This window comes from Castor canadensis, chromosome 14 (genome assembly GCF_047511655.1).
Source record: "Castor canadensis chromosome 14, mCasCan1.hap1v2, whole genome shotgun sequence".
NCBI classification, from domain to species: domain Eukaryota; kingdom Metazoa; phylum Chordata; class Mammalia; order Rodentia; family Castoridae; genus Castor; species Castor canadensis.
In genome coordinates this window covers 108,990,490-109,018,357 of record NC_133399.1, presented here as the reverse complement: position 1 = coordinate 109,018,357, position 27,868 = coordinate 108,990,490, and the positions used below count along the sequence as shown (strand labels likewise).

Here is a 27,868-nt window from a genome sequence, read left to right as displayed (position 1 = left end):
TGGTGTTTAAATTACTTGGAGAATACTGTTGAGTCTGACTTACAGCCAGTTGTACTCTGGCAATTACCTTGTCTAGCTTCTGCATGGGAACCCATTCAGTGAAGTCTCCACAGATCCAAACCAACCCAATTTTCTCACAGTAGGAAAATCCACGGGTTCATGTTTAACAGTGCAAATCCAGCATTACTTCTGGGAAAAGCCCTCAAGTCAAGGATAAGACACCCTGCACAACAGACTGAAGAAACCAGGACACGAGGTTCTGAGTGTGTGTCCTAAAGGTTCATGTGCTGGAAGCTTGATACCCAGTGTGGAGGTGGTAGGACCTTTGAGAAGTGAGGCCTAATGCAAGGACAAAGTCATTGTCCTCAGAAGGGATTAATGCTGGGCTTCATGAGTCCTCTCTCCAGAGACCAAGCTATTGTGAAAAGAACAAGCCTGACTCTGAATCCTTCCTGCTTCCTGCCTTGTGATCTGTCCTGCAGCTGTGACCATTGTCATGCCATCCTTCACAAGGTCCCCAGAGGCCAAACACATGGGGCTACCTGATCTTAAAGACTTTCAGCCTCCAAACTGTGACCTCTTTTCTTTGTAAAGTACGACCCTCAGGTTTTGTTATAGCAGGAAACAGACCTAGGGCATTTAATGGCATCTACAATGTTGATGCCTACAACATTGGTCAATCTTTTTCAGACACCCTGAACAGGTGCCATGTCCCCCTTGCTCATGGGGAAGAGTGTGTCTCAAACTCCATTTGTGCTGAGGTGAAACCATTCTGGTAGGAAAATTCAGCTAGGATTAATCTGACCTTCTAGCCAATCACCAGAAAACATCTTTTGCCCTTCTTGAGACTTCAATGAATATGCCGGAAATGAACAAAAAGAGAAAAGCTGGGGGAAAAAATGTGATCCCTCAATTACTAACTCCATCCACCCCAGGCCAAGTGGGCTTTCTGGTGAACTGCACTTGATAAATCAGTCATTACAGCTTATTATAAACACCTTCTCAAAAGCATCGGTCCTTACCAGAGGCTCTGAAAGCAAGTTAGGCTTCCTTTGAGGAAACACTGCCAGAACATTCCTACAAGTCTGTATTATTATTATTTTTTTTTTTGTGGGACTGGTGTTTGAACTGTTTCGCATTTGCAAAGCAGCTCTACTACAGCTGCTCTACCAATTGAGCCACACCTCCAGCTCATTTTGCTCTGGGTATTTTGGAGATGGGTGTCTCGTAAACTGTTTGCCTGGGCTGGCCTCAAACCTCAGTCCTCCCAATCTCAGCAGCCCAAGCAGCTACGACTATAGGCGCCCAGCTTAAGTCTGTCTTCTTAGGAAGCATGCAAATATTACCTAGGACAATAAGCATGTATATTTACCAAAGAAAATGAAACGAGAAAAACAGGAACCAGATGGAAGGAATATTCACTTCATTTTCTATGATAGGTATTTAAAGATTGCTTCAAATTAAGTACATTTAATTATCATTCCCAGGGTTCACACTTACGAACTTGCCACGGTGCCCACATGCAGCCACTTCACCTCAAGTGAAGTATCACATTCTTCTCAAGTGCGTTTCACAGTTTCTAAACGTCGAAGTGCTGAGTTCTTTGAGGAATTAAAATAGCAGGAAAAAAATAAAGGGAAGGCAATATCCTTGAAGAAAAGGTAAATCTGTTTCATGTGAATTTCAGCTTCCAGACAAATTCAAGTCAGTGTTCTCCAGTCTGGACATAGTCTTCTGTGACCTGGGACAGGGTGCTCAGGTACTGCCAGCTCAGGGCAGCCAAGAGCATGACAAAGGACAGGTAGATGGGGGAATAGTGGCTTCGGGAGATCATCTGACAGTTGGGAAGATTCTGTGTCCTGATCGTGGAGATGATTTGCCTTGTTTTACTAGAAGATGGGTCCGAGTTGGGGATTCTGTGATAAATCTGTTAAAGAAAGGAAAGACCAGTCAGTGCTGCGGAGCGGGTGCTTCATAAACGTTTTCCATGGTTACTTTAACAATCTGTAACAAGCACATTCTTCAGCCCATCTCACCAGTGAGGAACCAGGTTCAGAACATTGAAGTAACCTGAGTAACGTCACTCTGCTGATAAGGCAGGGACATCAACCAGGCCTGTCCTACTAAGCCAGGGCCCCACTGTGCAATGCTGTATCTGGGAGCCACCAGGAGCCTCAAGAGCAGCAGCTGCTCCATGTTCACTTCATCTTCAGATCTCCAACGCCTTGTGGTGCCAGGCACATGGTAGGTGCCCAGTATATGTTGCCATGGTTCAACCAGGCTGACCAGAGCAGTATGGAGAAAGGAAGGATCCCAGAAAGACTGGGCAAAAGCCACTTAGGGAAATGAGATTCAACATATGATCCGGGCCAGAGAAGCAGGGAGACCCAAGGCTCATCCTGGAATCCTGCCTGGACTCCCCACCTCCAGAGCCCCTGCAAGAACCTCCAAAACCTTTTCAGAGTCCCACTCTCCCCTACATCCCTGCTCTGATCAGCCAAGGTCAGGAGTTTAGTGACTCTCCTCTAAACTATCCCAGCCATCAAACTGAGTCCCTGCCTCTATACCTGAGCCTTAAATTCACTCACCTGTTCACACTGTCACCAGAGAAATTTAAAACCTGTGCTCCGTGCTGGGGACATGGTTCAAGTGGTAGAGCACCTGCCTGGCAAGTATAAGGCTCTGAGTTCAAACCCCAGTACTACCAAAAAAATAAATAAATAAAAACTAAAACCTGTTCTCAATAACCAGAGCGGCCCTCTCTCAAACACAGAGCAGCTGCTCCTTCACGACACTCTCCAGATGCACAGGCCACCGCACACTTCCCCTTTCTCTTCTCCCACCATGCCTTCTGAAATGCTCCACTCCCATCCACTGGCTCTAACCTCCATGCTGGGCGAAGAACCATTCTACTACATGGAGACAAGCTACTGGTACAGAGTGGTACAGGTCTCCCTAATGAAGTTATACCTGTCTCATTTACCTTTTCATCTCCAGCCTAGCACTGTGCCTGGCACACAGGAGTACCGAACCAAACTCACAAGCCAGGTTAAGAGGTTAATGGCAGGAAATAATGAGCTGAGCCAGGGCTGGGGCACAGGGTAGAGAGAACAGAGCATTTGGAAATAAATTTTTAGCCAGGGGCTGTGGCACACTCAGGTGGCTAAGGCAGGACGATTGTGAGTTTAAGGACAGACTGTCTACATAACAAGACTCTCCCCACCCCCACCAAAATTTAGTGAGTTTTTACCCCAAATTTTCATTATACAATCAGTATTTTCTCCACAAAGATATCTTACATTCTTGCCACCTTCCCCCCAAAAAACACAGCTGGAATGTAAGGAAATTATGGCCACAGTAACATGTTAATGATAACTAATGTCTCGTATTATGCTACAAAGGACATCTAGAGAACAAAACTCAGGTGAGATGACACTACATTTTCTTCTTGAACGTCATTTTAAAATATTTTCTTTCTGTAGACAGGGTTATATTGACCTCAAACTCCCAATCCTGTTGCCTCCAGCCTTCTGAGTACTTAGGTTACCAGCACCACTACACCCAGCTCCAAAAGTATTTTAGCTAACGAAATTCTGCCTGTAGTAACAGCAGAACAGAAGTAAACTAACAAACCAAACTTCCCCACTCTTCCTCCTCATGGGCCACTGCAGTTACTTTCAGACCTCTTGCTATGCCCATAAAAGCCACATATATGAATGTATACAATGTCCCATATGTGAAGTATTATCCAAATTACATATCAACATACATAAATAGGTACTATACATAAAACATACCATTTTTAAATTTTTTTTAACTTTTTTGTTTCGTGAGGCAAGGTCTCTATAGGTACCCCAGGCTGGCCCTGAACTTATGATCTTCCTGATCAGCCTCTGCCTGAGTGCTGGGATTACAAGTGTGCACCACCACATCCAGCTTACATATATACAATTTTTAAAAATAGGATATAACCATTTTTCTATAATTTGACTTTTTACTCATAATTTTTTACTGACATTTTCAATGCTAGGACCTAAAAAAAATTTTGAAACACAGCTCCTTATAATTTAATGAATTCTCTACTGCAATAGCTTAGATGTTGAGCATCCTCCACAGGCCCATGTGTTAAAGGCTTGGTCCCCACAGTAGTGCTACTGGGAGGTGGTAGAAGCTGTAGGAGTTGGAGCCTAGTAGGGCATCCTTAGGTCATGCAGGTATGCCCTTGCAGGGAATTACAGGCCTGGTCTCTTCCTCTTTATTGCTCACTGGCTCAGGATAGAAGGGGTTAACTCTGCCATGAACTCCTACTATGATGTGCTGCCTTGCCACAGGCCCAAAATAATGGGGCCTATCAGTCATGAACTGGAACTCCAAAACTGTAACCCAAAACAAACTTTCTCTTTGTAAATTAATTCCCTTGGGAATTTCACTATAGGGAAAAACAAAGCTAACATTTCTCCCAAGTAGGGTTCAGAACAAAATGCTTCAGCATACAGACATCCTTGCACATTTTCTGGCTATTTCTATAGACTAAAAGTCCTGTAATTTCTGGGTCAGAAGATAAGAGAAAGCATAAAGTTAGATGAGGCTAGAATGGGAACCGCTTTCATGTAGGGTTGGGGAGAAGAAAGCACTCCAGAATGTCCCCAGGATTCCATGAATAGGCAGATGGCAATGTCATTAACAGCAAAATTAAAGTTCATGCCCCACTGCTCATGCTGGGTAACTGAGGCAGGAGCGATGTGCACAAGGTCAAAGTGGCAGCTGCAGCAGATGACAGGGGCCAGAAAACATCCATGTCACAAGAGGGAAAAGTGAAAATCAAAACAGTGCAAGGCAATACAGCACTGATGGAGCAGATGGAGAGGGACAAAGTGCAGGCACGGGCAGAGGCAAGAGGTTAAACAGGAGACAAGAGCTCACGTAAGCCCAGAGGGAAAGAAGAACTTCCTGTATCAAATAACACAGATGGGTCGAGGAAGATTTAAAACAGAAATTACTTATCAGATTTCTAATTAGGAGGCCATCACCAGTTCACTTCAGTAAGCAAAACCCTAATGCACCCACCGCCCAAGTGCCAATTTGTACCTTGAAAAGGGCTCAGCTCCAAGAACCAGGCAATGCCCTCGAGTAGCCACAGGGAGTGTGTAAGACAGACAGTTACAGGGACTTAACAAGATGGCCTTCCTGAGGAATCCACTTAGGCAATAGGGGGAATTAAAATTTTTGGGTGTTTGCCTACACATTTCTTCTACTCCAAACACACCCCAAAATAGTGGGCTGATCTCCCTGGGTAACAGGTGTGCGGCTGGTTTGAACCAAGGCTGCTCCAGGTATGGACGAGAGCCTTTGCTCTGCCTCCTCGCTTGCTGCTTGGGCTGACGGGAGACCTCCGTGAGCTCTCTCTCACATGCACTCTCACTGCACCACCAGGCAGGCCAGAGACTTACCACAAGAAAACTGGTTCAGGAAGGAGAAACAGGACCAGTTCTGTCTAGCACCTGACAGCAGCAGTCAGGCCACCTGGAGACTTCAAGTCAGTCTCCACTTCAAACTTCACTTGTAAAATGTCCTTAATGTTGATTTTTTTGTCCCAGGGAACAGCGCAAACGCAGTCCCCCACTACCACAAATTATGCAGTCGAGTTTCCCACATTTGGGGAAATCACAGGGGTCAGTACATCCGGAGTGCAATAGATAAGCCTCGCCCTGGGAAAACCACCTTCATGATCATGGTATCTCCCCTGCCAGGTAAGTATCTTAATGTTGATTTTAACTAGAGTAACTTCAAACAAAATAACCAATGCCCCAGATCAGAGGGCAGAGAGCCTTCTACTAAGGGGCCAAAAAATAGTTTTCTGAGACACCCTCGGGTCACAGCTACTCAACTCTGCCCTAAAATTGCAAAAGCAACCACAGATGATAAACAAATGGATATGGCTGAATTCCAATAAAAATGTATTTGCAAAAGTAAAGAGCCAGTCAACTCTGGTGTGCCTGCCCTTGCCCTTGAGCAAGCTATGAATCAGAAGCAGAATTTCATTCCAACAGTCAAAATAAACATGACCTTTAATCATTCGAGGCTTATGGTTTCCTGAGATCAGTGATCAGAATAAAAACACTGGCTGGAAATAGTCTGTGACCCACATGCTAACTTACACAGAGTGAGGAAACGGTCTTGCGTGGCACAATTCTGGTGAGAAAGGGTCACAGGCGCTGGAGGTGGACAGACATGGGTCTACCTTGTGGCTCATCCCTTGGTGTGAGACCTGATAGCAGCCTACTCGGTTGCTCTGCCAGGTCCAACCGAAACAGCAGAGGCTGAATGAGGACCACCAAGTCACCAGTGGAAGGCTTTTGGTCAACAGCTGAATATGTTCACCTAGTTACTGAAGGAATTTTATTTTATCTTATTTTTAAGATCTGGTCTCCTCTTAAGATTCCCCCCGCCACACACACACACAGGTGCTTCTGGTAGAAATGCTGGTGTCTAAAACTTGTCAGGTGGAGGAAGAAGAAACACAAGGAGAATGTGCAATGTGTAACAGACAGCAGGAGAGAATTATTTTAAGAATTCTGCTTAGGGGAAAACACTGTCGTAACATGATGCCCTGCATCACAGGTCTGCAAGCTTTCTATCAAGGGACCAATAGATATTTTTGCAAGGCACAGCAGAGGAAGTGGAAGTCCACAAAAAAACCATTGGCAGCAGTTGTCTCTGGGGAAGAATTCAGGACTAAGTAGAAGAGGGGGTTCTGGGGAAGAATTCAGGACTAAGTAGAAGAGGGGGTTCTTTCTTCTATTTTTTTTCCCTTTTCCGGCAGTACTGAGGATTGAACTCAGGGCCTTGTGTTTAGTAGACAGGTACTCTACCAGTTGAGCCACGCCCCCAGTCTTTTTTGCTTTTAGCTATTTTTTGGATATGGTCTTACTTTTTTTTTGGCCTGGGACAAGCATTGGACCTCCTACCTAAGCCTTCCACTGTGATTATAGCTATGAGCCACCACACCTGCCTTCTTTGTGGAGATAGGTTCTCACTAACGTTTTACCCAGTATGGCCTCTAACCACAATCCCAAGTAGCTGGGATTACAGATGGGGACTACCATGCCTATCCCCTCTTGTGTTTTCTTAGAACTTCTGTAGTATTTCCATCTAAGGACCACAGCATTATCTCCAACCTCTCTCAATCAGACATGACAATAAAAACATCTCCAGATATTGCCCAATGTCCTCTAGGAGGATGAAGACAAGTAATCTCCAATTAAGAACCACTGCTCTAGGGCCTAGAGGTTATGGAGAGGTCTATCCTCTAAGAGAAAACTGTGAATCTTGTCACCTGTTAGCCTCTATGGTTGGTGATCTGGCTTGACCAGGTATGTTTCGTTTTACAGAGTAGTTCTGATGTTTGAAATAAGATTCCTAGAAGGAAACTCAGAAATGATTGTGACTTGATGGTTTTCCTTTGCCCAAATTCCCTACTCAGCATTTTTCAAGTGAGGCCTGTGATGGGATGGAATACAGTGGACCAGGTGTTAGAATGTGAGGTCTGGAGTCTGGGATCCACTTAGCACGTACTGTGCTAGCTTACTTGCTTGGCCTCTAACGGCATCTCCCAGCTCACATCATTGCTCCTAGAAGCTCCAGCCCATAGCCTCACTTCATTAATCTGCTCTCACCAGGTTCTACAGAGCTCAGCCCGGCTCCCGTGCACATGCTCTTCTCCTAACGAAGGATGTCAACACTGGTCTCTTCAGATCACAGCATAGTGAGTTGTTAGGATCATCTAATCTCCAAATATGGCCTGTTTAAATAATACCATTCACAGCATTAAAGTAGCTACAGATGATACACAAAGTTAAACAAAAACCCACCTCTTCCATATACTGATATATTATAGCTTTGACAGCTGGCATGTTGGTTGCATCCATCATTAGGGTAACCGCTTGCCCCTTCCGGATCTTCACGACTCCTTTGAACACCTGCTGGTTATTGTAACAGGCAGCCAAGGTAGCAATGGCCATTACCTACAGATGACAAGGAGAAGGGAAAATTCACAAGCAAGTCAGCAATGGAGCTGCAAGCAATCATCATCATGAGAAGATGCAGTGTGCAACCGCCAGAAAGCCAAATAACTGACCAAGAGGAAGGCGTGTCCATTCACCTCTCTTTCTCAACAACAGCTATGTGTCTTTGCAAAATCAAATTATTCTGACCTTTACCACAGAAGTTTTATTTTATTTGGAAAAACACACACCCAAGTAAATCCAACATTCTCCATGCTACACCTAAAAGACATTATTTCAAAATTTCTGGAAAAACTCTAGTTTAGTTATTTGCCTACAATTAATAAAATCATCACATACTAAAAAAATGAGAGGAAAGCAACGTAAGGGGAGAGGATTTCCTGTGCTCCAAGGTAAACTCTCGTAGGAGAAATGGAAACCCAACACAGGCATACGATTTTGGTTCTTTCACCTAAAGCTGCTCAGTTAAACCCTATGACTTTCTTCACCTGTTAGAGTTAATAACCAAAATAACTGGTAAGACCAATTAGCAGGTATAAGCACCTAGAAAAATTGAAGAGCTAGCTCTACAGGATCAAGCTGTGTGATCCCAAGTCCAGGAAAAGACAAATAATTTAATTAAGTTATTATTATTAATTAAGGTACTAAATAATTTAATAATTTAATGAAGACTTTTAATAACAACCACACAAAAGGTTTCACCTGCACTCCCCACCATTCAGACTGAAGCCTTTGATTTAACTGTGAGCATAAAGATCAAGCTACTTTAGAACAGGTGACAGGAAAAGAGTAGATCCAGAAGGAAGGTTCTGGAACTGACAACCTTAAACCCGAGTTGAGTACAATGCTGGGGAGGCAAAGAGGGTGTTGTGAATCACTGCCTGCTCCCCAGAAAAATAACTCTACAGTCATCTTTTTAAGGAACCATGTCCCTAAACACAGCAGAGCAAAACAGTCACTATACTCTTTTACCACCATCCCCAGCACCACTCCTTCAGTCCATTTCCCACAGACCAACAGAGTCCACTCCCCACCTGCGGAATAGCACAGAAGTTAAACACAGTCTGGTTCCGGAGTCTGGACAGGTAGGTAATGACATCAGGGATGTGGCTCAGAGCACTGGTTATGAGTTCATTCATGCACTGCACGGCTACATCAACATTCTCTGGCTTGGCAAAATCCCCCAGCTTCTTCACGTATCTGCCCCAAACCTAGCCAAGAAAGAAGGACAAAAACAAGTCAATGCGTGTGCAGGAGAACTTAAGACATCGAGAGAGGTATGTGGAGGCTGAGGTGTGGCTCAACGTGAATGAGGCCCTGGGTTCCACCCCTAGCACAGCAAAAGGTTCTGCCACACATAGTACATCTCTTGGTTGTTGACTCATGGTTCACCAAGACAGAGCCTGTTTTAAGTACCATGCAATAGCCATTTATGACTCCCCATCAAGGTCTGGTCACAGCACCGGAGTGAGTTAGGGACCTGGGAAGGTGTCCCTTACAAACAATTAGTGCAACATGCACTAAGGCATACCTTATGACCTCAGGCTACAGAGACCTGCTAGATTACTTCTAAAAAAACAAATAAAAAACCCAGCTATAGACATAATCTGCTACAGCAGATTTTCAAGCAAGGAAACATTAAAAATTCTCAAGAGCCAGTGCCAGTGGCTCACGCCTATAATCCTAGCTACTCAGGAAGCAGCGATCAGGAGGACCAAAGTTTGAAGCCAGCCCAGGCAAATAATTCATGAGATCCTATCTCAAAAACATCCATCACAAAAAAGGACTGCTAGAGTGGCTCAAGGTAGTTCACGAGACCCTATCTCAAAAAACCCTTCAAAAAATAGGGCTGGTGGAGTAGCTCAAGAGGAAGGCCCTGAGTTCAAACCCCAATAAAAATAAAATTTCAAGATGCCCAGGCCTCAATATACTTCATGATTAATACCTCAGTTCCAATTGTGATAAAATGCTATTAAGGAACATACTAAGAGGAAACAAGTGGGTGTACGTTCCAAGAACATCACCTCTCTGGATCTCAGTAACTTGGAAGTAAAATAAGTAATATCTTCAATGCCGACAATATGACTGGTTTGATGATTTATGTATGTATTTTTGGCTTTTGAGATAGGGTCTCACCATGTAACTGACTGCCTTGAATTTGCCATGTAGCACAGGATGGGGTCAAATTCTTGATCCTCTAGCCTCCCAAGCAGCTGGGATTACAGATATGCACCACCATGCCCAACCTGGTTTGATGATCTTTAATATTCAAGGGTTTTCTTTTCTTTTTTTTAAATTTTAACAAGGATTTCTTTTAGTGTAACAGGATAAAGTAGGGGGAAATAGGGGGAAAGGGAGAAACATTTCCTGTTCCCCACACAGGAAATGGGAGTAAAGATTTCTCAAGGGCTTTCTGAAGCTAGTATTCTTGGGGAGTACTTAAGCTTCCTAAGAATGATGCTCACTATAACTTTTAACAGGATTAGGGTGTTCTATTGAAAGTCAAATTTTTCATCCATTTTTAATTTACACCTAAATCTACCCAGTTGGTGGTATAGGACTGTTCCGCAGAACCTAGAGAAAAATACTTAATGAAACCTGTACCAACCATCTGGCTTCAACAATTATTGACATATGACAAATATTGTTCCAAGCTAGCATTGGTGGTATAGTGGTGAGCATAGCTGCCTTCCAAGCTGGGCAAAGGGTCCTCACACCTGTAATCTCAGCTACTCAGGAGTTGGAGATCATGAGGATCACGGGTGGAGGCAAGCCCAGGCAAAAAGTTAGGGAGACTCCATCTCACCAAATCAGGTAAGGCATGGCGACTCACAACTGTGAGCCCGGCTCTATGGGCGGTCACAGGCAGGATGACAGCAAGACTCTTATCTAAAAGAAAAAAGGCAAGAGGCATGCTTCCAATGGTAGAGCCCTGACTAGCAAGTGAGAGGACCCAAGTTCAAATCCCAGTACTGTTAAAAAAAAAAAAAAAAAAAGTTCACTGGGTGTACTATAACACAATTCAATAGGAGACAGTGTTAGAACCCACAGGTTCAGGGCTCAATCCTACAAGATCCTACAAGGATGCACCATTTCCACCCCCCCCCAACCACCACCAAGATGTCTGCTGTAAGTAGCAAGCTGTCACCTATACTTCTGACTGACCAGCTATAAACTGGGGTTTCCATGACCCTTCCTCAGGGCTTGACTAACCTGTTAGAGCAGCTCACAGAGCTCAGAAAACACTTGACTTAGGCTTAACCATTTATTATAAAGGTTTATTATAAAGGATGCAGACAGACAGATGTTTGGGCAGCACTCCCTACCCTGTCCAGGCACCTCCACTTATTCACCTATCCAGAAGCTGAGTCCTGTATTCTCAGGGTTTTCATGGAGGCCTTACTATAAAAGCACGATTGATTAAATCACTGGATATGGGTGATCAACTCAATCTTTGGCAACTCCCTACTCCACAACCCCTCTTTCACCTCTTACCCCAGAATTGTTCTTAAAAGAATCTACCTCCTGTGCATCAGGCACACTGAAGCTCCACCTTCTTTGTCATAAGGCTGTTCCCCTTAGCAACCAGTTTCCCTACCCTGAGGCTATACAGAGGCTCACAGTCAAGCATTATGTAGAGACTCCTAGCACAAAGATTCCAAGGGTGCCAGGCATGGTACTGCACACCTGTAATCCCTGCACCTGGAGGCTGATATAAGAGTATCATAGTTCTGAGGCTAGTCTGAGCTACAGTGTCTCAAAAATCTGAAAACAAGGGCTGTAGGCATGGCTCAAGTGTTACAGCATCTGCCTAGTAAGAACAAAGCTCTAACTTCAAACTCCAGTACAATACTGCCAAAAAATAAAATTCCAAGTGTTTCAGGAATATATATAATCATATAATCAGTGCATATAATCATACAAATTTATTATAAATTACAGTAACATACTAATGATGTGAATACAATTAACTGTTAGCTTTACAAAGTTTATACAATAGTTTCAGTTCAGAAATACTAATATTTTTCACAACATAATTACCTTTTTTTGTGGTGCTGGGATTGAACCCATGGCCTCATGTATGCTAGGCAAGCACTCCACCTCTGGGTTATCTTCAATTTAAATGGCAGTGGTCTGTGCCTTGCTTTTTCAGCTTCACTAACTTGGCGATCACACCCGAATAGTGTATAGTTCTTTTTACACTCCATTGCATGGGTACGTCAAGAGTTCATTCAATCATTCTGCTATGGATGGATGTGTAACGATTCCAAACAATGCTACAATGAATAGCCTTGCATATCTTTTTTTTTGTGTGTGTGTGTGATACTAGGGCTTGAACTTGGGGCCTTCCTCTTGAGCTACTCCACCAGCCCTATTTTGTGAAGGGTTTTTAATGAGATAGGGTCTCATGAACTATTTGCCTGGGCTGGCTTCAAACCACGATCCTCCTGATCTCTGCCTCCTGAGTAGCTAGGATTACAGGTGTGAGCCACTGGTGCCCAATGCATATCATCATTTGCTAAGTTGCTCTCCTTGGTACTGGTGTTCACTTTCGCCAGCAACAGCTGAGTGACTCTGTCCCAGTCTTTCTTGAAGTATCTTATCAAACAGGATTTTCTGTCCATGTGATGTGAGAAATGCTATCGCAGGGTACTTTATTCTTTGTAAAGCTGTATTAACTAAGGCTGGTTAAGAAGTCTATTTGACTGGTAAACTGTCCTATTTCAAAGATGCAGAGAATCCCCAGAGCAGGACCTGCAGCATGTGCGCAGGAACTAGTACCCAGGAGTCACAGTACTTGGCTCACATTGCGTCTGAACAGTGCGGAGTGGCAGAAAGGCACTGGCCTGGGCCAGGAGGTTCAGACTCCACTTGCAAGGTGGCCCCTTCCCCTCTCTGCACCACTGTGGAGTCACCAAAGGAGGGGTAGACAAGAGCCTTTCTCTATCCTGGGTGCTCAGGAATCACCTGGGAAGCTTAACTGTTCTTTGAGCTCAGGGTGGTTTAAAGGTGCATTTTCTTACTAGGAGTAAGACTGATAATCTTTTGAGAACTATCTGCTCTTATCTCCTTGCCTATTCTTCTATAGGGTAGCTACTCTTTTTTTGAACTTTTGTAAGTACTTTTTATATTAGGAACATCAATCTTTTATAAGTGGCAAATATTTTTTCCCACTTTGTCACCTGTCTTTTTTTTGACTTTAAAAGCTTTGGTTTTAGGAAACCATTTTATGGAAGCAAGAGGTAAATGCTGGAGTAAACTCAGTCAAATAGCCATAAGTTACTTAGCTTTTCCTCAGTGTCATAAGCCCTTCTTTTCCCTGTTCATGTTTAATGAAGTCGAAGATCAACCCTTGTCTCTTATGGACATGTGTAGTTTTTCTATCTAGTGTCCCTCCCCCCACCCCACCCCCTTGTTCTGTGGTGCTGGGGATCAAACTCAGGGCTTGTGCATACTAGGCATGCTCTCACCTCTGAACTACATCGGCACCCCCTCCCCCTTACTGCCACAGGATTCTTCCTAGAGAAATCATCCTATGTGCACTGAGCAAAAACCTAATCCAAGTCCACCAATCAAAAAGGACAGGAACAGATTCTTAGAAAACCCTAAGAACCAAGCCCTTGCTAAGAACTTTCTGGTTAAGCTAGTGCACATGGGTTATATCCATCAGTCATCTGAAGGAAGTCTGTGAAAGAAAGGAGTCAAATCCATTTACAAAAGTCTGAATCCCTAGATCCAGCCAGTATATGGGAAGCAAAAGAAATCCTAACCCCTTCTATACATTCTGAAACATTTCCTCAGGTAGTTTGGCTTGCATTTCTGTCATTTGCAACCTCAAGGTTTGATATTTTTTTCATGCAAACTAAATTTGTTTTTTCCCAAATACCCTGAATGTGTTACCTCTTTAGGCCAAAACACTCTTCCTTCTTGGCAGTCTTCCAGATAATCACGAATGATGTTTGTTTTCTGCAGCAACAGGGCCACTGAATTGGCTAGCTCTGTATCTTCACCAACTATGGGGTCTTCAAACTCTGAGGCCGAGAACAGTTGAGAAAGGCCAATTCCCACCAGGCCAGCAACATAGTGACAGTACTGCAAAAGATTATTTTTTAAAGTCCTTTAATAATGAAAATTTCACTGAAATGTAAATGCCAAATATCATTAGCTTCAAAATAGCAGGTTCCAAACACAATATACAAGATCTCATTTTGATTATAAAACACAAATGTGTAAACATCTACAAGTCAGGACTGTTCTCTGAAAATTTAACACCGTGATCTCTCTGGCTGATGGGAATGTGGTGTTTAAGAACAAAATGCCACCACCAAGCTCTTCAGACTGTTGCGTATTCTGCATATTCAGCTCACACAAATGCAGCTGGGGTGTAGCTCAGCAGAATACAGCTTGTCTGGCATGTGCAAGGACCTGGGTTTAACCTCCAGCACTACAAAAAAAGTTTTTCACTCCACACAAACATCTTGTGAGGCACTGAGGCACAAAGAACTCGTTTAACTTGCCCAAGATCATGCACCTGGGAAGTCAGGAGCCAGGAAGGCAAAAGCAGGTGCCCGGAGACATTAAGAGTAAGGTTTTAACAACTTTGCTTAAAAACAAAGTCCTCTCTCATTACATTCTAACAAATGTAATTCTTAAATCTCTAAGTTTTGTTTCCCTAAAAGTTGAAGGAAAAAAAAATACTTAAAATACTCAATTTTAACTGCTCAGAACATATATTCAACAACCTATAATGAAGTTTCCTAACTAGATGTGCACTGCAGGAGGTACTATTAGACAATCAGTGCTGATACTCCAGCACCAATCACACATTTGTTGACTTAGACAGCATAACTAACAGCTCCAATGAAACTCCCATCAAGTTTTTTGGTCTGGTTTCCCTTTGCAGGGCTGGGAATTGAATCCAGGACTTTGGAGCCATATTCCCAGGCCACTCCATTACATTTTGAAGTTTCAAAACTTAAAGGGTCAGAGTGTGGACTCACACTGGAGATCCTAACCTAAGCACCTAACTGTTACAGACACAAAATATATAAACTTCTTAGATATTTAAAATGTCTTTGCTTCCATGAGTGTGTTAAGTCTCACAAACACAGTTCCCGTGGAAAGCGGGTAAGCCACTCCACTCCTACCTTGTATACTCAGTCTGGTCCCACAGTCAATTATGTCCCTCTGTCTAGATGAGCACTCCATGGCAGCCCCCAACTCCTAACCTGGCCTACATCCCACACAGCTGCTGGCCAGGAACAAACTCTGGCCAACTGGCCATTCTAAGTTACATTTGCTGTATCATCTGTTCTCAGAGCCCTTTCAGCTGCTTCTGCCTCCTAGGCAACATGCACCTTTACCCATGGTCCACAGCTCAGCTCCCACATGTGTTCATCTGTAGTTGCTATGGTTTTTGAATGCACATGTGTTTGAAGCAATCCCCAGTCCAATAGTGCTAGTGGAAGGTCTTACAGCAGAGTTGTGTTTCAGAGCTCCATCCTCAGAAATGTATTAATGACAATTACTTTTACTTTTAAAGGGCTTTTGCCAGGCCCCAGTGGCTCACGCCTGTAATCCTAACTACTCAGTATATCAGGAGGATCAAGGTTCTAAGCCAGCCAGGGAAAACAGTTTGCAAGACCCTATCTCAAAAATATCCAACACAAAAAAGGGCTGGTGCGGTGGCTCACGTGGTAGAACACCTGCCTAGCAAATGTGAAGCACTGACTTCAAACCCCAGGACCACCACAAAATTAAATAAATCAATTGGCTTGAGGCTGGGAGTTCAATCTCTTGCTTCCTTGCCTCTTTGCCCTTTCTGCTACATGCAGACCCCCCTGGAACCTTCCCAGAAAGAAGGCATGAGGAAACTGGTAAGCCTCTCTAAGTGTTTTGTTTGTTTGTTGACCCTTGCAGTACTGGAGATGGAACCCAGAGCCTCACACATGCTAGGCAAGTGGTCTACCAGTGAGCTACATCCCCCAACCTCCAAAAGTCTTATTTCTGTAAGAAGATGATGAGAAAGGAAGAAATAAGGTATTAGAAAGATGCTCACCCCTCAGCATAATATGCCTACAATCAGAAGTTAATACCTTTGCATTCCTACAAGCTATTTTTTTGTTTCTAAGGAAACACACATAACACCTTAACTAACAGGTATATCTCAAATGAATGTACTAATAAGTTTAAGTCATCATATGTTAGGATAGGATTAGAAATGATTCAAGACACCAAAGCATGGACACATACACAAATATTCCTAATAGAAAAGAAGAAAATAACAAAAAATATAGTTTTTAGAATTTAAAAACTACTGACATTTCTATACTACATGAAATAATCTGGCCATTTACCTGCAATTTCACAGCAAGTCAGCAACAATTTCTTAAATTCAGTGCCTGTACCGTTGAGACAAGTTAAATCTACTTTAAAAGTGAGCTCTCTAGGGCATGGATAATTTCACTTACAGAGTATTAAGCTTTAAGCCCCTATTAAGTGTTTATGAGGAGACATTCGACCTATCCAGATGAGTGGTAAAACCAGAAAACCTAGAACTGGTAGACAGCTTTATCCTCATTTTGCATTTCACCAAGGGTACTGCCGACTCTGTCTTAGGTACTACTCAGGGACCCTATTTGACAGAGACACTGACCTTGTCCCAATCCTGTTTGGAGATCATATCATTTACTAAAAATTCTGCCATACCAAATCCCATTTTCTGGCAAATGTTAGCAATCACTGTTTGATATTTCTCAGCCAGATTTCTAAATTCCAGGGAGATCTGAAATAGAGACAGTAAAAAAACAGAACACATAAAATTATATACTTACATAGTACCAAACAGAAATTTATACTCTTGTAGAGTTCAGACTCCAGTGAGATCAGTCAACTCCAATCATCACTTCCCCAATTCATATTGTGAAGCTATACTATCTCCCTCGCTCTAAAGCCATTACCTTTAAATTCTTAAACAACTCAATTCAACATCAGGCCTGCTGCCCAATATTTTTCCTTCAAGCACAAGCTCAACATGAGAAAGTAGTATTGATGATTTTTAAAATTTATTATTACTGCACAAATATTCAAAGTTCAAAGAAGTGTTCACAGGTTATCAAACTCCAACATGAAAACACCATGAAACTTTTTTTTTCTTTCGAGATGAGGTCTTGCTACATTGCCCAGGCTGGCCTCAAACTCATGACTTTCCTATCTCAGCCTCATGAGTCACTTGGATTTCAGGCTTGCGCCACAGCAGCTGTTTCCTCCATGAAACTTCTTAAGTGAAATACTATGAGACAACCAAGCTAACAGACAATACCTGCAACCAATTACCACCACAAGTACGAATTCGCCTGGTCTGTTCTGTGTTTACAGAAAAATTAGAAGTAACTTCTCAGGAAACACCTACATCTAAGGGCCTGAGGGCTGTGCCAACTGACACAAAATGCCACAGCAAATCAGAAGCTTGAAATAATGTTGGACTTCAATGAACAACAACTGTGAAGTCCCCCAGACCCACAAAAATCAATCTAGCCTTTCCAGATCTCTGTTCTTTCCAGAACAGCTGCTCCAAGTCAAAGCCAAAAACTAATTTCTAAGGTAGACTGAAACAAAATAGCAACTCTATCCAGACAGGAATCCCTGAATCTCCCTAGGACTCTGCTGCTTCCACAGCTTTAGCTCCTCAGCGAGACAAGTTCTATTTATAAGAGGACAGGCCAATGAGGGCAGGTGGAGCAGCGTAGTCTCCTAAAACAAACACTCCAAAATAAACACTTCTACTTCTGAATTTGACCTATCCTCTTCAACAACCTTTTGGAACTTATTGCAAAAGAATGTAATCCAAAAGGAGCTGGGTGCTGGTGGTTCACGCCTGCAATCCTAGCTACTCAGAAGGCAGAGATCAGCAGGATCTATCTATCAGGAAAAAAAATCCATTACAAAAAAGGGCTAGTGGAGTGGCTCAAGGTATAGGCCCTGAGTATAATCCCCAGTACTACCACCAAAAAAAAAAAGTAATTCAAAAGCTAAAAACAAAAATATCCAGGAAAGTAACAACAAAGAGCTCTGTGTTTTCCAGGACCCCAAGGCAAGGCACAAGCTTTGCCCAGTTCACATATTCTCCGAACACAAGCTCTGCCACAGGAGACAAGCCAGGAAGGCTTCTTCCACCCTTCAGGGATCTCTGTGCCAATACCACAGTTTGGATCACTTTGTGACTATGCCAAGGACAAGGAATTCCAAGCGCCTAGAGCATGGTCTAGAAAGGGAGGTGCCTAAGATCTGGGCAAGTCTGTTCCCATGGCCCCAGGGACCCCTCACCCTTTAGAAAATGAGGACGTTTAGAGCAGGGCCTCCAATGTGAGAGCTCTCTGGCCTCAGTCAAAGAGCGACACTGTGAGTGGGGCCAAGCTCAGCCAGCCTTGGACCTGGTCAAAAGCTGACTACACAACTCATCCTAGCAATTGGCCAACCATTTAAATTGTGCAGCTGGGCTTAAAGAGGCGCTAAGCTAGATCAGCCCACACATACCTCACCCCTTTGGAAGGCCGGGCACTACTACTTTCTGTAATTTCCTATGTCAAGTTGTGCCACACACTGAAAGGCCCTCTGTTTTGTTCAATACAAAACACAGCTTCACAGGCTTCATACAAGGCTAATAGAAAAGAGACATCTAGGCTGGAAGCGTGGCTTAAGCACTTGCTTTGCAAGCAGGAAGCCCTGAGTTCAAACCTCAGTCCTACAAAAAAGGTGACATTCAGCCTATACTTTCTTACTTTGACTCTACAAGGGGTAATTCTCTGCTTTCATTAGGAAAGCATCTCACTACTTTCTAAGCCTCCTACTTCAAACAAGAAAAGATTGATTTAATGTTCAAATTTCAAAGTTTCTGGCCACTGACTGTCCACTATTTCCAGTCCAATCAGAGGAAACCCATTCTCTGGTCATCAGGTGTCCGGGAGACCCAATGTACCAGCATGTTCCCTAGGTAAGAGCTCTGACTCCTCCCCCCGGTTCTTCTCCACAAACCCCTCCTTCTGATTCATGGCATACTGCATTATATTTTGGGCTTTGGCACTGAAAATGTGATTTTAGCTCTTACCCTGAAGGAGTCTTTATCAAACCTTCTTTGATAATGGGCAGACTCTCCTTTTCACTCAACTCCCTCCCCACTCAGATATATAATTACATTTGTTTCAATTGCCTAAGCCACTATAAGGACTGTTCTCCAAAACTCTGGCAATTGTACAAAAAGAAGAGCTTCTTTGGGCTATCAGGGAACATGTGACTTTGCAAATCAAACCTTTATTTTATAAGGAAGCATACTTATTTGTAGTTAAGACATGCAAATTCTAAAAAAGTGGGATCTAGGCACATGGATAACAAACTTGAGGGACCCTCTAAGGTTCAAGGTTTAATTATAATCTACTTTGCTCCCAGAATGGACTAAAGAGCTAATCCAGGGCCTCATTCATGCATGCTAGGCAAACACTAAACCACTGAGCTACGTCCCCAGCCCCAATTTAAGTACTTTATATGTATGAAATTATCCAATCCTCACAGCTCTGACATCACAAAAAAAGGACACTGAGCCACAAAGCAGTAAGAAACGTACCTGGGATCACACAGCTGCAAGTGCCAGAAGATGACCCTGCTCTCAATCCTCACCCTAAATTGTGACCCCTGCTGAGCAGCAATCCTAAACTACCAGACTCAGCCCAATCAGGCTGTGCTAAGCAGCCAACAGGCTTATTGTGAACCAGCCTGACAACCTACGCTGAAATCTGAATGCCTTGCTCCGCAGGAATAAACATCATACTTTCAAGCAGCATACTGGTAGTAAGGATAGTAGCTAATACTGTTTTAAAAGCTTGATCTATACTGACTCCCACAATGTTATAAGGTGGGAACTATCACTGTCCCTATTTTATAGATGAAGAAACTGAGGCACAGAGATGCTATATAACTAACCACAAACTAGTAAGGTGGGGATGCCACCCCAGACAATGTGGCTCGAGTGTCTCAGGTGCCAGAGTTCTCACCATCACCTCATACTGCTCTCAGCCTGTCCATTTTACCTTTCTCTACAGCAATGTGGGCTAACTAACAAGCACACTGCAACTATAAACAAGTGTGCACAGAAGAGACTCATAATTCCACTACCGTGGGGAAGTCCTCCAACACTTGTCGATGCTTCTCCTTGCTCTCCATGAATCGCCATTCTGGTTCGTAAAGGAAAGTGTGAAAGTTGTGCAACAGTGGGATCTTCTTCTCCACACTGATGGACATATCGTCTTCCAGAGTGTCCAGAGCTCGGAGAACCAGGTAAAATATACATACTGCATGGCTGTGAAAAGGGAAAAGCTATTAACATACCGCAACAAGCATCCAAAGATACTTACTTTAAAATAACATCTGACCCAGACATGGTGGTGCACACCTGTAATCCCAGCACTTAAGAGGCTGAGGCAGGAGGATCAAAAGTTTGAAGCCAGCCTGGGCTACACAGGGAGACCCAAATTAATTAATTTTGTAAGATAACATCTAATTTGTGTCAAGGTATTTTCTAAACCCACCTACACACTTAACTCTACAGAACTAGGAAAGGACATCCAAGGCCTTACAACATGCTTAATGAAATTGACATAGTTTTCCTGTCTTAAATGGGAGTAATGGACTTCTATAATTTATTAATTAAAAACCAACCAGGTGGATGTCACACTACTGCTCCCAAAATGAGTTACATTCAGCTACTGTACAACAGCAGAGGCAAACAAGCCAAATGCCTACACTGAAATTGCCTTTTGTACATAACAAAAGTTAAAGATATCTAACTTCTCAGTATACTATTGCACATAGGGCAACGAGTACAAACCCATGTGTGTAGCCTGCACATAAGCAGCTTACAATTAACATTAATAGGCTAAAAATGTAAAGCAGCACATGATAGCCAAGAAAAATGCCTGACCTGCTCAGACGCAGGTTCAGCTGCCAGGGCTAACAGAAGTTAATAAACACTCCCATCCCCCACTGCTCTCAAAGCACTGGCCGCTAGTAGATGGCCAGGTGCCTGGAAGGGCATTCTAAAGTAAACACATGGGCGTTTCCATTCCCCAGCCCCTCAAACTGCTTCACTTAGAAGGGGCTACATTGTGCCTAAGCCACAGCACGGAGCCTGAAATGCTAAGTGGTGACTCAAAAAGTAGCTGGAGTGACTCCACGGCCCCTGGAAGAGGTCTCCTCCCAAGTCAGAGCGCAGGCCTCTGCCACTCACCGCATTTCCCCATCCAGCGCCTGGATAACAGCTGCGAAGCTGCGACTGGTCTGATTCAGATACTTGTAGCAAGTTTTCAAGCTGCTGCTGAGCGAGTCCTGCGAGCAGAGAACACACAGGGCGGTGGGCGACGCGGAGGAGCTGGAGTGGGGCTGGGGCAGGCAGCCGACCACGGGGCTCCGCAGCCGACACCAATCCTTGGAGGACCAGGCAGTGGGAGGCAAGGGGCAGCCACGCGGGGGGCCGCCGGAACCCCTGGGCGCAGTGACAGGACTCAGCACGAAAGTGCGTTTGAAGAGCGACATGGCCTTGGTGCCACAGGTAGCTACTGCCATGGGGGAATCGCCCAGGAGCTTTTCCTCCATAGACCCCAGCAGAGCTGGAAGGCGCCCACCGAGGGGCGGGGCGTTGCACGGACTCCGTACACCGCAGCGGGAGCAGCTCAGGCAGAGTCCTGGGGGCGGGTGGCACACGTGCAGGCCCCGCCCCGCCCCGCGGCCTGCCCCTACCCCCGCACTCTCGGGATCCCACAGGCTGCGGTGAGAGGTGGGGCACCTTGGAGGAGCTGCGTGCTTTTCCTTCCTGTGACTAGGACTCTCCTAGGCCAGCCTTTACTCAGGCTTCGCTCAATTCTCTCCCCAACTAGGCTTGGACTTTGGTTCTTAGGGGTCTGTCTTTGCATTGCCCAATTTTAGCGAGACTCCTCCAGCCCAAACAGAGGATCACACTGGCCAGCCTTCACCAAGAATCCGGTTAGTGGAGCTGAGCCAGAATCCCTCCTTCCTGCCCGCGCCCCTCTCCCCGCTCTTCCCATCCCCACCCACCCCCCGCCGTTTCCTCTTTATACTTTTCCATCCATCCACCCACACCCGCCCTCCTTGAATTCCCACGTCTTCTCATAGGTAATTAAGACTGGGCTCACTTAACCACTACTACGATAGCTCTTAATAAAATCTGCCTTTACCACTTTAAGTACAACTGCTCAGCTCTGATGTCTCTTTAACACCTTCCGGGCCTCTATTACCCTCTAGAAGCTAGCTGTTCTTTAACGATTTTTTCTCTTCTTCCTTGAAATGAGTGAAATGCAGTGAACAGCTTCCTGAACTTCACTCTGCCCTTAGGAAATGGAAAAGGTACTATGCCTTTTTTGGGGGGTGGGGGGGCTTATTAATAATGCAAACAATATTAGAAAGAATTGCTGTTTGTGTGCACGTATTTCTTATATAAACCTTTTGAGCAGTTTAAGGTTTACCAGAATCAAATGAACTATGTCCCTTTTTATGTGTATATATTTCCTAAATTTCCTAAAATGGATGCATATTATTTTGTCTAAAGAGACTTTTTTTTAAAAAATTACATAATCCTGAGAATTTTATTGTTTTTCCAGGAAAATTATTAGTAAACACTAATATTTAATGGCCACCAAATACACCATATAAGTAAAGTATGGTGCCTACCACATAAAAATATCCAGTAAAGGTTTGATGAGTAAATTAATATATTCATATACTATTTTAAAACAATTCATCAACTCCTCTTCTCTCAAAATGTGCAAAGACAAGATTTCCTAGAAAAGAAAAGAAACCAAGTAACAGCTCCTCACATACCCCATATTACCAGGCCACATCTCTTCTCCTTTCACTGCTCTGCCCACTGTTGTCACCTTCAGCTGATGTGTAGAGAGCAGTTTCAATAAAGGCAGTCACTTTGGACTTGAAGACCCAAAGGAGTGCTAAGGACCCCTCCTTTCCAATCCCTGGAAGTTGGCAAGCTACAGAACCCAGATCCCTGGCTCCTGCCCACATCATTCTTTTCCTGTCACCTGTTTCAGTACTTCACCTTGAACAACAGTTCCCTGAAATTATCAAAAAGAATACTGTAGAGGAAGACACTCCTCACTCCTGATATCCGATGTGAGTGGTGGGACTGGGGCTATTGCTGACTGTCCCTAGAGCCTCAGGATGCTTTCTTCTACTGCTGTCTGAGGCCAGGTGTGCTCTCAGAAGTCTCCAGTGAGCCAAACAGGACTCAAGGGCATTTAGAGGAAGGTTGTAGAGTGCCTACAAATACAAGGCTCAGCCCTCAGGACTGGGGCTCCTGCCTCAGATCAAAGACACAAATTCACAAACTTCAGAACTGGACTTAAACAAGATTAATAATGATCACTCTTTAGATACTTACTGCATGCCAAACATAATACTTTAATCCTTACTAAACTTTTAAGGAAGATATTATAGGTGACTGCACCTGAAACCTTCATGGTCTGACATGCAGAATTCACAATTTTTAGTGCTTTAGAAAGCGGGCAATAAAATGCAATATAAACGCACTCCCATTGTGTGGCGTAGCATCCCATAACCAATTATTAATATTTCTTCAGCAAAACATTTGAATATTTATAACCAGTGGGATAAATGAAGTCTCAATTTTTATTCAAACCAGTTGTTGCTGCCAAGTGATTTGAGCCTTTCTTAAGAAAAAAACAAAAACACTTGGGCTGAGGTTTGGCTCAAGTGGTAGAGTTCCTACCTAGTAACCACAAGGCACTGAGTTCAATCCCCAGAACTTTGAAGAAAAAAAAAGAACTTTTCATAAGCAAGGCATGGTGGTACACACCTGTAATCCCTGCACTAGAGGGGCAAAGGCAGAAGAATTGAGTTGGAGGCTAGCCTGGGCTATATAGAAAGACCCCACCACATACACCTCCTCAAAGGAAGGAAAGGAGGGAGAGGGAGAGGAGAAAGGGCAAGCTTTCCAGTCTTCAGACTGGAGTGCAGCAGTTTATAGAACTGGGGGTGACCCAGGCACCTCCTTTACTTCAGCCAAGCTGTCTTCCTTGTTCCACACACAATTCCTGCTCAGTCCCATATATGGCTTTTTAGCTTTTTCTCACTGAGTATCCTCTCCACCAATCCAAATCTAATGATACAAAGTTCTGTACCTTACAAACCACTTTTCCCTTAAGTTCTGAAACCTTCCCTTCTAAGACATGTCCACTTCACTAAAGTGCCAGAAGGTTAAGGTATTGTGACCTGCGTCTCCATCTTACAGATGAAGTAACTGGCTCAGAAGTTAAGCTACTAAAGGTTGTTCAGCTAACTTACTCTCATTGAAGCAGGAATCAGACTTATCTGAGACTTAAGAGAAGATAATGGTTAAATAATAAATAATAGGGGTCACCAAAAAGGAACTCAGTACCTCCCTCCCCGCCCAGTGCTCACATCTTCCATACCCACAAAAGTGTACTAAATGCCAACAAATTAAAAGAAAAGAAATAGAGCTCAGACTTGACAGAAGCCAAATCTGATTACAAAAGGCCTGCTTCTTTCATTTTGTGGCCTCTGAGTAATGTCACTCAATTTTGGATGTGGCAGAATGTCCTTAGATTTGTGAATATAGTCCTAAAAATTCAATATAAGCCAAATTAGCTGAACCCTGAATTTCCATAGCCAAATACTTCTGTGACAGAAATAATCAGCCCTCAATATTGCTGAGGGTTCATTTTCCCTCGGTTTTTTTTTTGTTACATAAGAAAAAAAACAAGATATTTTCCTACTTGTTTCCTCTAATTATAAGTACGTGTAAATTACAAAAATGGTCACGAAAGTTTGTGATTTTTCCCACCAACAGGAAGTCTTTCTCTCATTCCTTGAACCTAGCACCTCTTGTCATTTTTAAGTGTGATTCAAACAGAAGCTTGAAAATGCTCAAGCCATCAGGGTGTCTATGTGGAGAGCCCCAGGCCAAGCCTGCTGACCACCCCAGCATCCAACCACAGCCAACTGGCCATCTGAGCAAGCCCTGAAGAATTGAGGCAAGGCGGCCAGACCAGAACTCCCAGCCTGCCCAGAGAATTTGTGAGCTAAATAACAGCTGTTACTTTAAGTCACTAAATTTTTTGTTTGTAAAAGTCAGGTATACAGATATAAAATTTACCACTTACCCTTTTTGAAGTAGTTCAGTAGTATTCTTACACGTTGTTTTACCAAACTCCACCACAAACAGTACTGGCAAACAGTAAGTCAGTAGACGCTATTATCATTACTAATTTGGTTATTCTAACTCCCAATATACTCTCCTCTCACTCCCCTGCAAAATAATCCCCAAAACACTGCTTACGGCTCTGCTTCTAACTTTTATCTACTCAAACGCAGCCCCGCTTCTGGCTGAGCCCCCATCTTGCCTACACTTTCTACTTCTAAGCCACCCCAGTTATTTCTAGCCAGGTTGGCTTCCTTGTCATTCCACACACAGATCCTGGTCAAATCTAAGGCTATATGTTTCTATACCTCACAAACCACTTTTCTCTTAGTTCTGAAAACCCTCACCTCTAAAACAGTTCCACTTCATTAGAATGCCCTGAAATCAAAATTTACTTCAGATTACTAGGATTTAATTTAATTCAGATTGCTAGGGTATGTTACTTTTGAACACCTGTTTTCTATTGAGATTGTGAACGTTTAGGGTAGGCATTTTCCACTTTGCATCCATCGAAAAAAAGTGTGTTCAGCTTTTAGCTGGGCCTAGACGTCTGCTGTTTAATATGCCTTTGTGGTTCACATTAAAGACTCAGAGGGTCACAGTCCAGCTGTCACTTAACAGCTATTGGACCTTAGGCAATTAGCTACCTCTCTGGGTCTTGGTGTCTTCCCTGCAAAATAGGAAACATAATACCAGCTTCCTCTAAGTGTTACTGGATTTCTAAATAATAAAAAAATAATAATAATAATTGAATTAAAATAGTACTTGACACATAATAAGAGCTAAATAAACATAAGCCAATTGTTACTATGGCACCATCTCTGTGAAAGGTTGGTATCTAGGTTTCAAAAGCCTTCCAGCAAGGAAGTCACCATGCAAGAGGAACAGGTCCTGTCCAGTGCAATTAAGAGAGCTAAGCCACCACAGTTCCAGCCTGAATGAAAACGCCCATGAGCACTGATACGGGGTCAGCAGAGGGTGTGAGATGCAGAGAGCGCTTTAGTTGTGTTTGGGTATTTAATTTATGAAGAAGAAAATGAAGCAGATGCTAACCTCTGAGACAGACACCAAGGGGTTTGTTACAATTAAATTTTTGTTTGAAGTATTGCGTAATTCAAATGCATTTTAAGTTGAAGCAATCTTAAGGTGTATGAATTAGAAATGCCAGCATCTATAAGAAAGTAACTTAAAGTTCTAAAGTGGCCACACCACATCTGAAGGACACTAGACTTTAAAGAGGGAAACCAGGCCACTTCTGTTTCCGGTGGGCCCGCCACCCCCCGGCTGCGTGCACGAGCGGTCTCCGGGTGGAAGGCGCCCCGGCCCTAAGAGCCCGAGCGGCCGCTCGTGACTGCGGCTTACGGCGGAGGGGCGAGGCTCACGCAGGCCGCGCCCCGCAGCCCCGAGCCCCGCAGCCCCGCAGCCCCGAGCCCCGAGCCCCGCAGCCCCGAGCCCCGCAGCCCCGCAGCCCCGAGCCCCGAGCCCCGCAGCCCCGCAGCCCCGCAGCCCCGCAGCCCCGCAGCCCCGAGCCCCGCAGCCCCGCTGGCTGGACCGGGCCACTTCGCTCCGGCCGACTTTGGAGCCGGGAGCCTCGACCACCGCTCGCACGCGCGGCCTCGCGCTGCGGTCCTCCGATCTCAGCCTCCCACGCGGCTGGGATCCAGCCGGGCGCCAAAGCGCGGGGCGCAGCTCTTTACGGCCGCAGACCCCGGCCCCCGGCCCCCGGCCCCCGTCGGCGCGCGGACCCGCGGACGCGAGGCCGCGGGGCTCTCGAGGCTCTCGGGGCACAGGGCGAGGGGCGCCCTGGAGCCAGCGGCCCGGGCAGGGCCGTCCAGGCCCGCGGGGCGGGGGTCACGGACCGAGCCCCCGGCGCCCCCACCCGGCCTCGGCAGCGGGTGCAGGGATGCTCGGCCCACCTGGTCCATCTTGGGTATCACCTTCTGCTTGCCCCCCATCCGGAAGCGCAGCAGGTTGTAGAACTCCTCGGGGTGGCCCAGGCACTTCACGAACTCCATCCCGGTGTCGGCGACGGCGGGCGGTGCGGTTCCGCGACCCCTATCTGGGATGTCGGGCGGGCACACGCCGGCTTAGAGCTGAGTGACAGGCGGAGGCGGCGCGGAGGCGGGCCTAACACGGCGACGCCCCGCCCACTGCCCGCCCGTCTCAACCGGCCGCGGGCGCTCGCGCTGCTGCCTTGGGCGCCCGCGGTGGACCGACGGGCGCTGATTGGCTGAAGCCTCTCGCACCAGGAAGACGCTAGCCAATCGGCGGCGGGAAGAGCCTGGCGTGACGACCACAACCTGCAAGCTCATTGGACAGCGAGAAAGAGCCTGGTGAGCGCCATTGGTTTCCTAATGGAGCCTTTGTTTTCCTCCCAGACGCAGGACAGGGCTGGAGTTGAAGTGCGTAGACACCGAGCTCCAGCAGCGCGCAGCGAGAGCGGGCAGAGAGCTGCTTCCCGCGGGCTGGAGCCGGCAGAGATTGAATCAAAACTGCCCGCGTGTTCAGATTTTTATTGGCTGGTGCCTGCCGGATTAGCTCTTTCCGCGGGCTCAGAAGCCACCAAGGCCGGAGCACCAAATTG

General features: G+C 44.8%; 1 protein-coding gene and 1 non-coding gene across 4 annotated transcripts; both read right to left on the bottom strand.

Moving 5' to 3' along the window:
* Positions 1–1,406: 1,406 nt before the first annotated feature.
* On the bottom strand, positions 1,407–27,391 carry Fdft1 (farnesyl-diphosphate farnesyltransferase 1). 3 transcript variants are annotated; one of them, XM_074055291.1, is made up of 8 exons: positions 27,222–27,391; positions 21,304–21,401; positions 20,193–20,376; positions 16,681–16,809; positions 13,926–14,117; positions 9,059–9,235; positions 7,872–8,024; positions 1,407–1,927 (listed from the first exon to the last, which is right to left on the bottom strand). In XM_074055291.1, exons 1-8 carry the CDS (start codon positions 27,297–27,299, stop codon positions 1,706–1,708), a joined length of 1,233 nt encoding a protein of 410 aa, XP_073911392.1. In that variant the 5' UTR covers positions 27,300–27,391; the 3' UTR covers positions 1,407–1,705. The 3 variants fall into 3 exon arrangements, with proteins under 3 accessions (XP_073911392.1, XP_073911390.1, XP_020012588.1); XM_074055289.1 differs by having other exon boundaries at positions 27,201–27,389; XM_020156999.2 differs by lacking the exon at positions 27,222–27,391 and having other exon boundaries at positions 21,304–22,113.
* LOC141416955 (U1 spliceosomal RNA) lies at positions 5,595–5,758 on the bottom strand. The gene has a single exon (XR_012441603.1). It is a non-coding gene; the product is annotated as a U1 spliceosomal RNA (small nuclear RNA).
* Positions 27,392–27,868: the final 477 nt, after the last annotated feature.

What these genes read in the sequence shown, in the direction of transcription:
- Fdft1 (XM_020156999.2), bottom strand. Translation starts at nt 21,668, where the DNA reads ATGGAGGAAAAGCTCCTGGGCGATTCCCCCATGGCAGTAGCTACCTGT. An exon ending in GCGCTGGATGGGGAAATGCG is followed by an intron (nt 20,377 to 21,303) that starts GTGAGTGGCAGA and finishes CCCTTTTCACAG; the next exon opens with CCATGCAGTATGTATATTTT. An exon ending in ACTTCTGTGCTATTCCGCAG is followed by an intron (nt 8,025 to 9,058) that starts GTGGGGAGTGGA and finishes TGTCATCTGTAG; the next exon opens with GTAATGGCCATTGCTACCTT.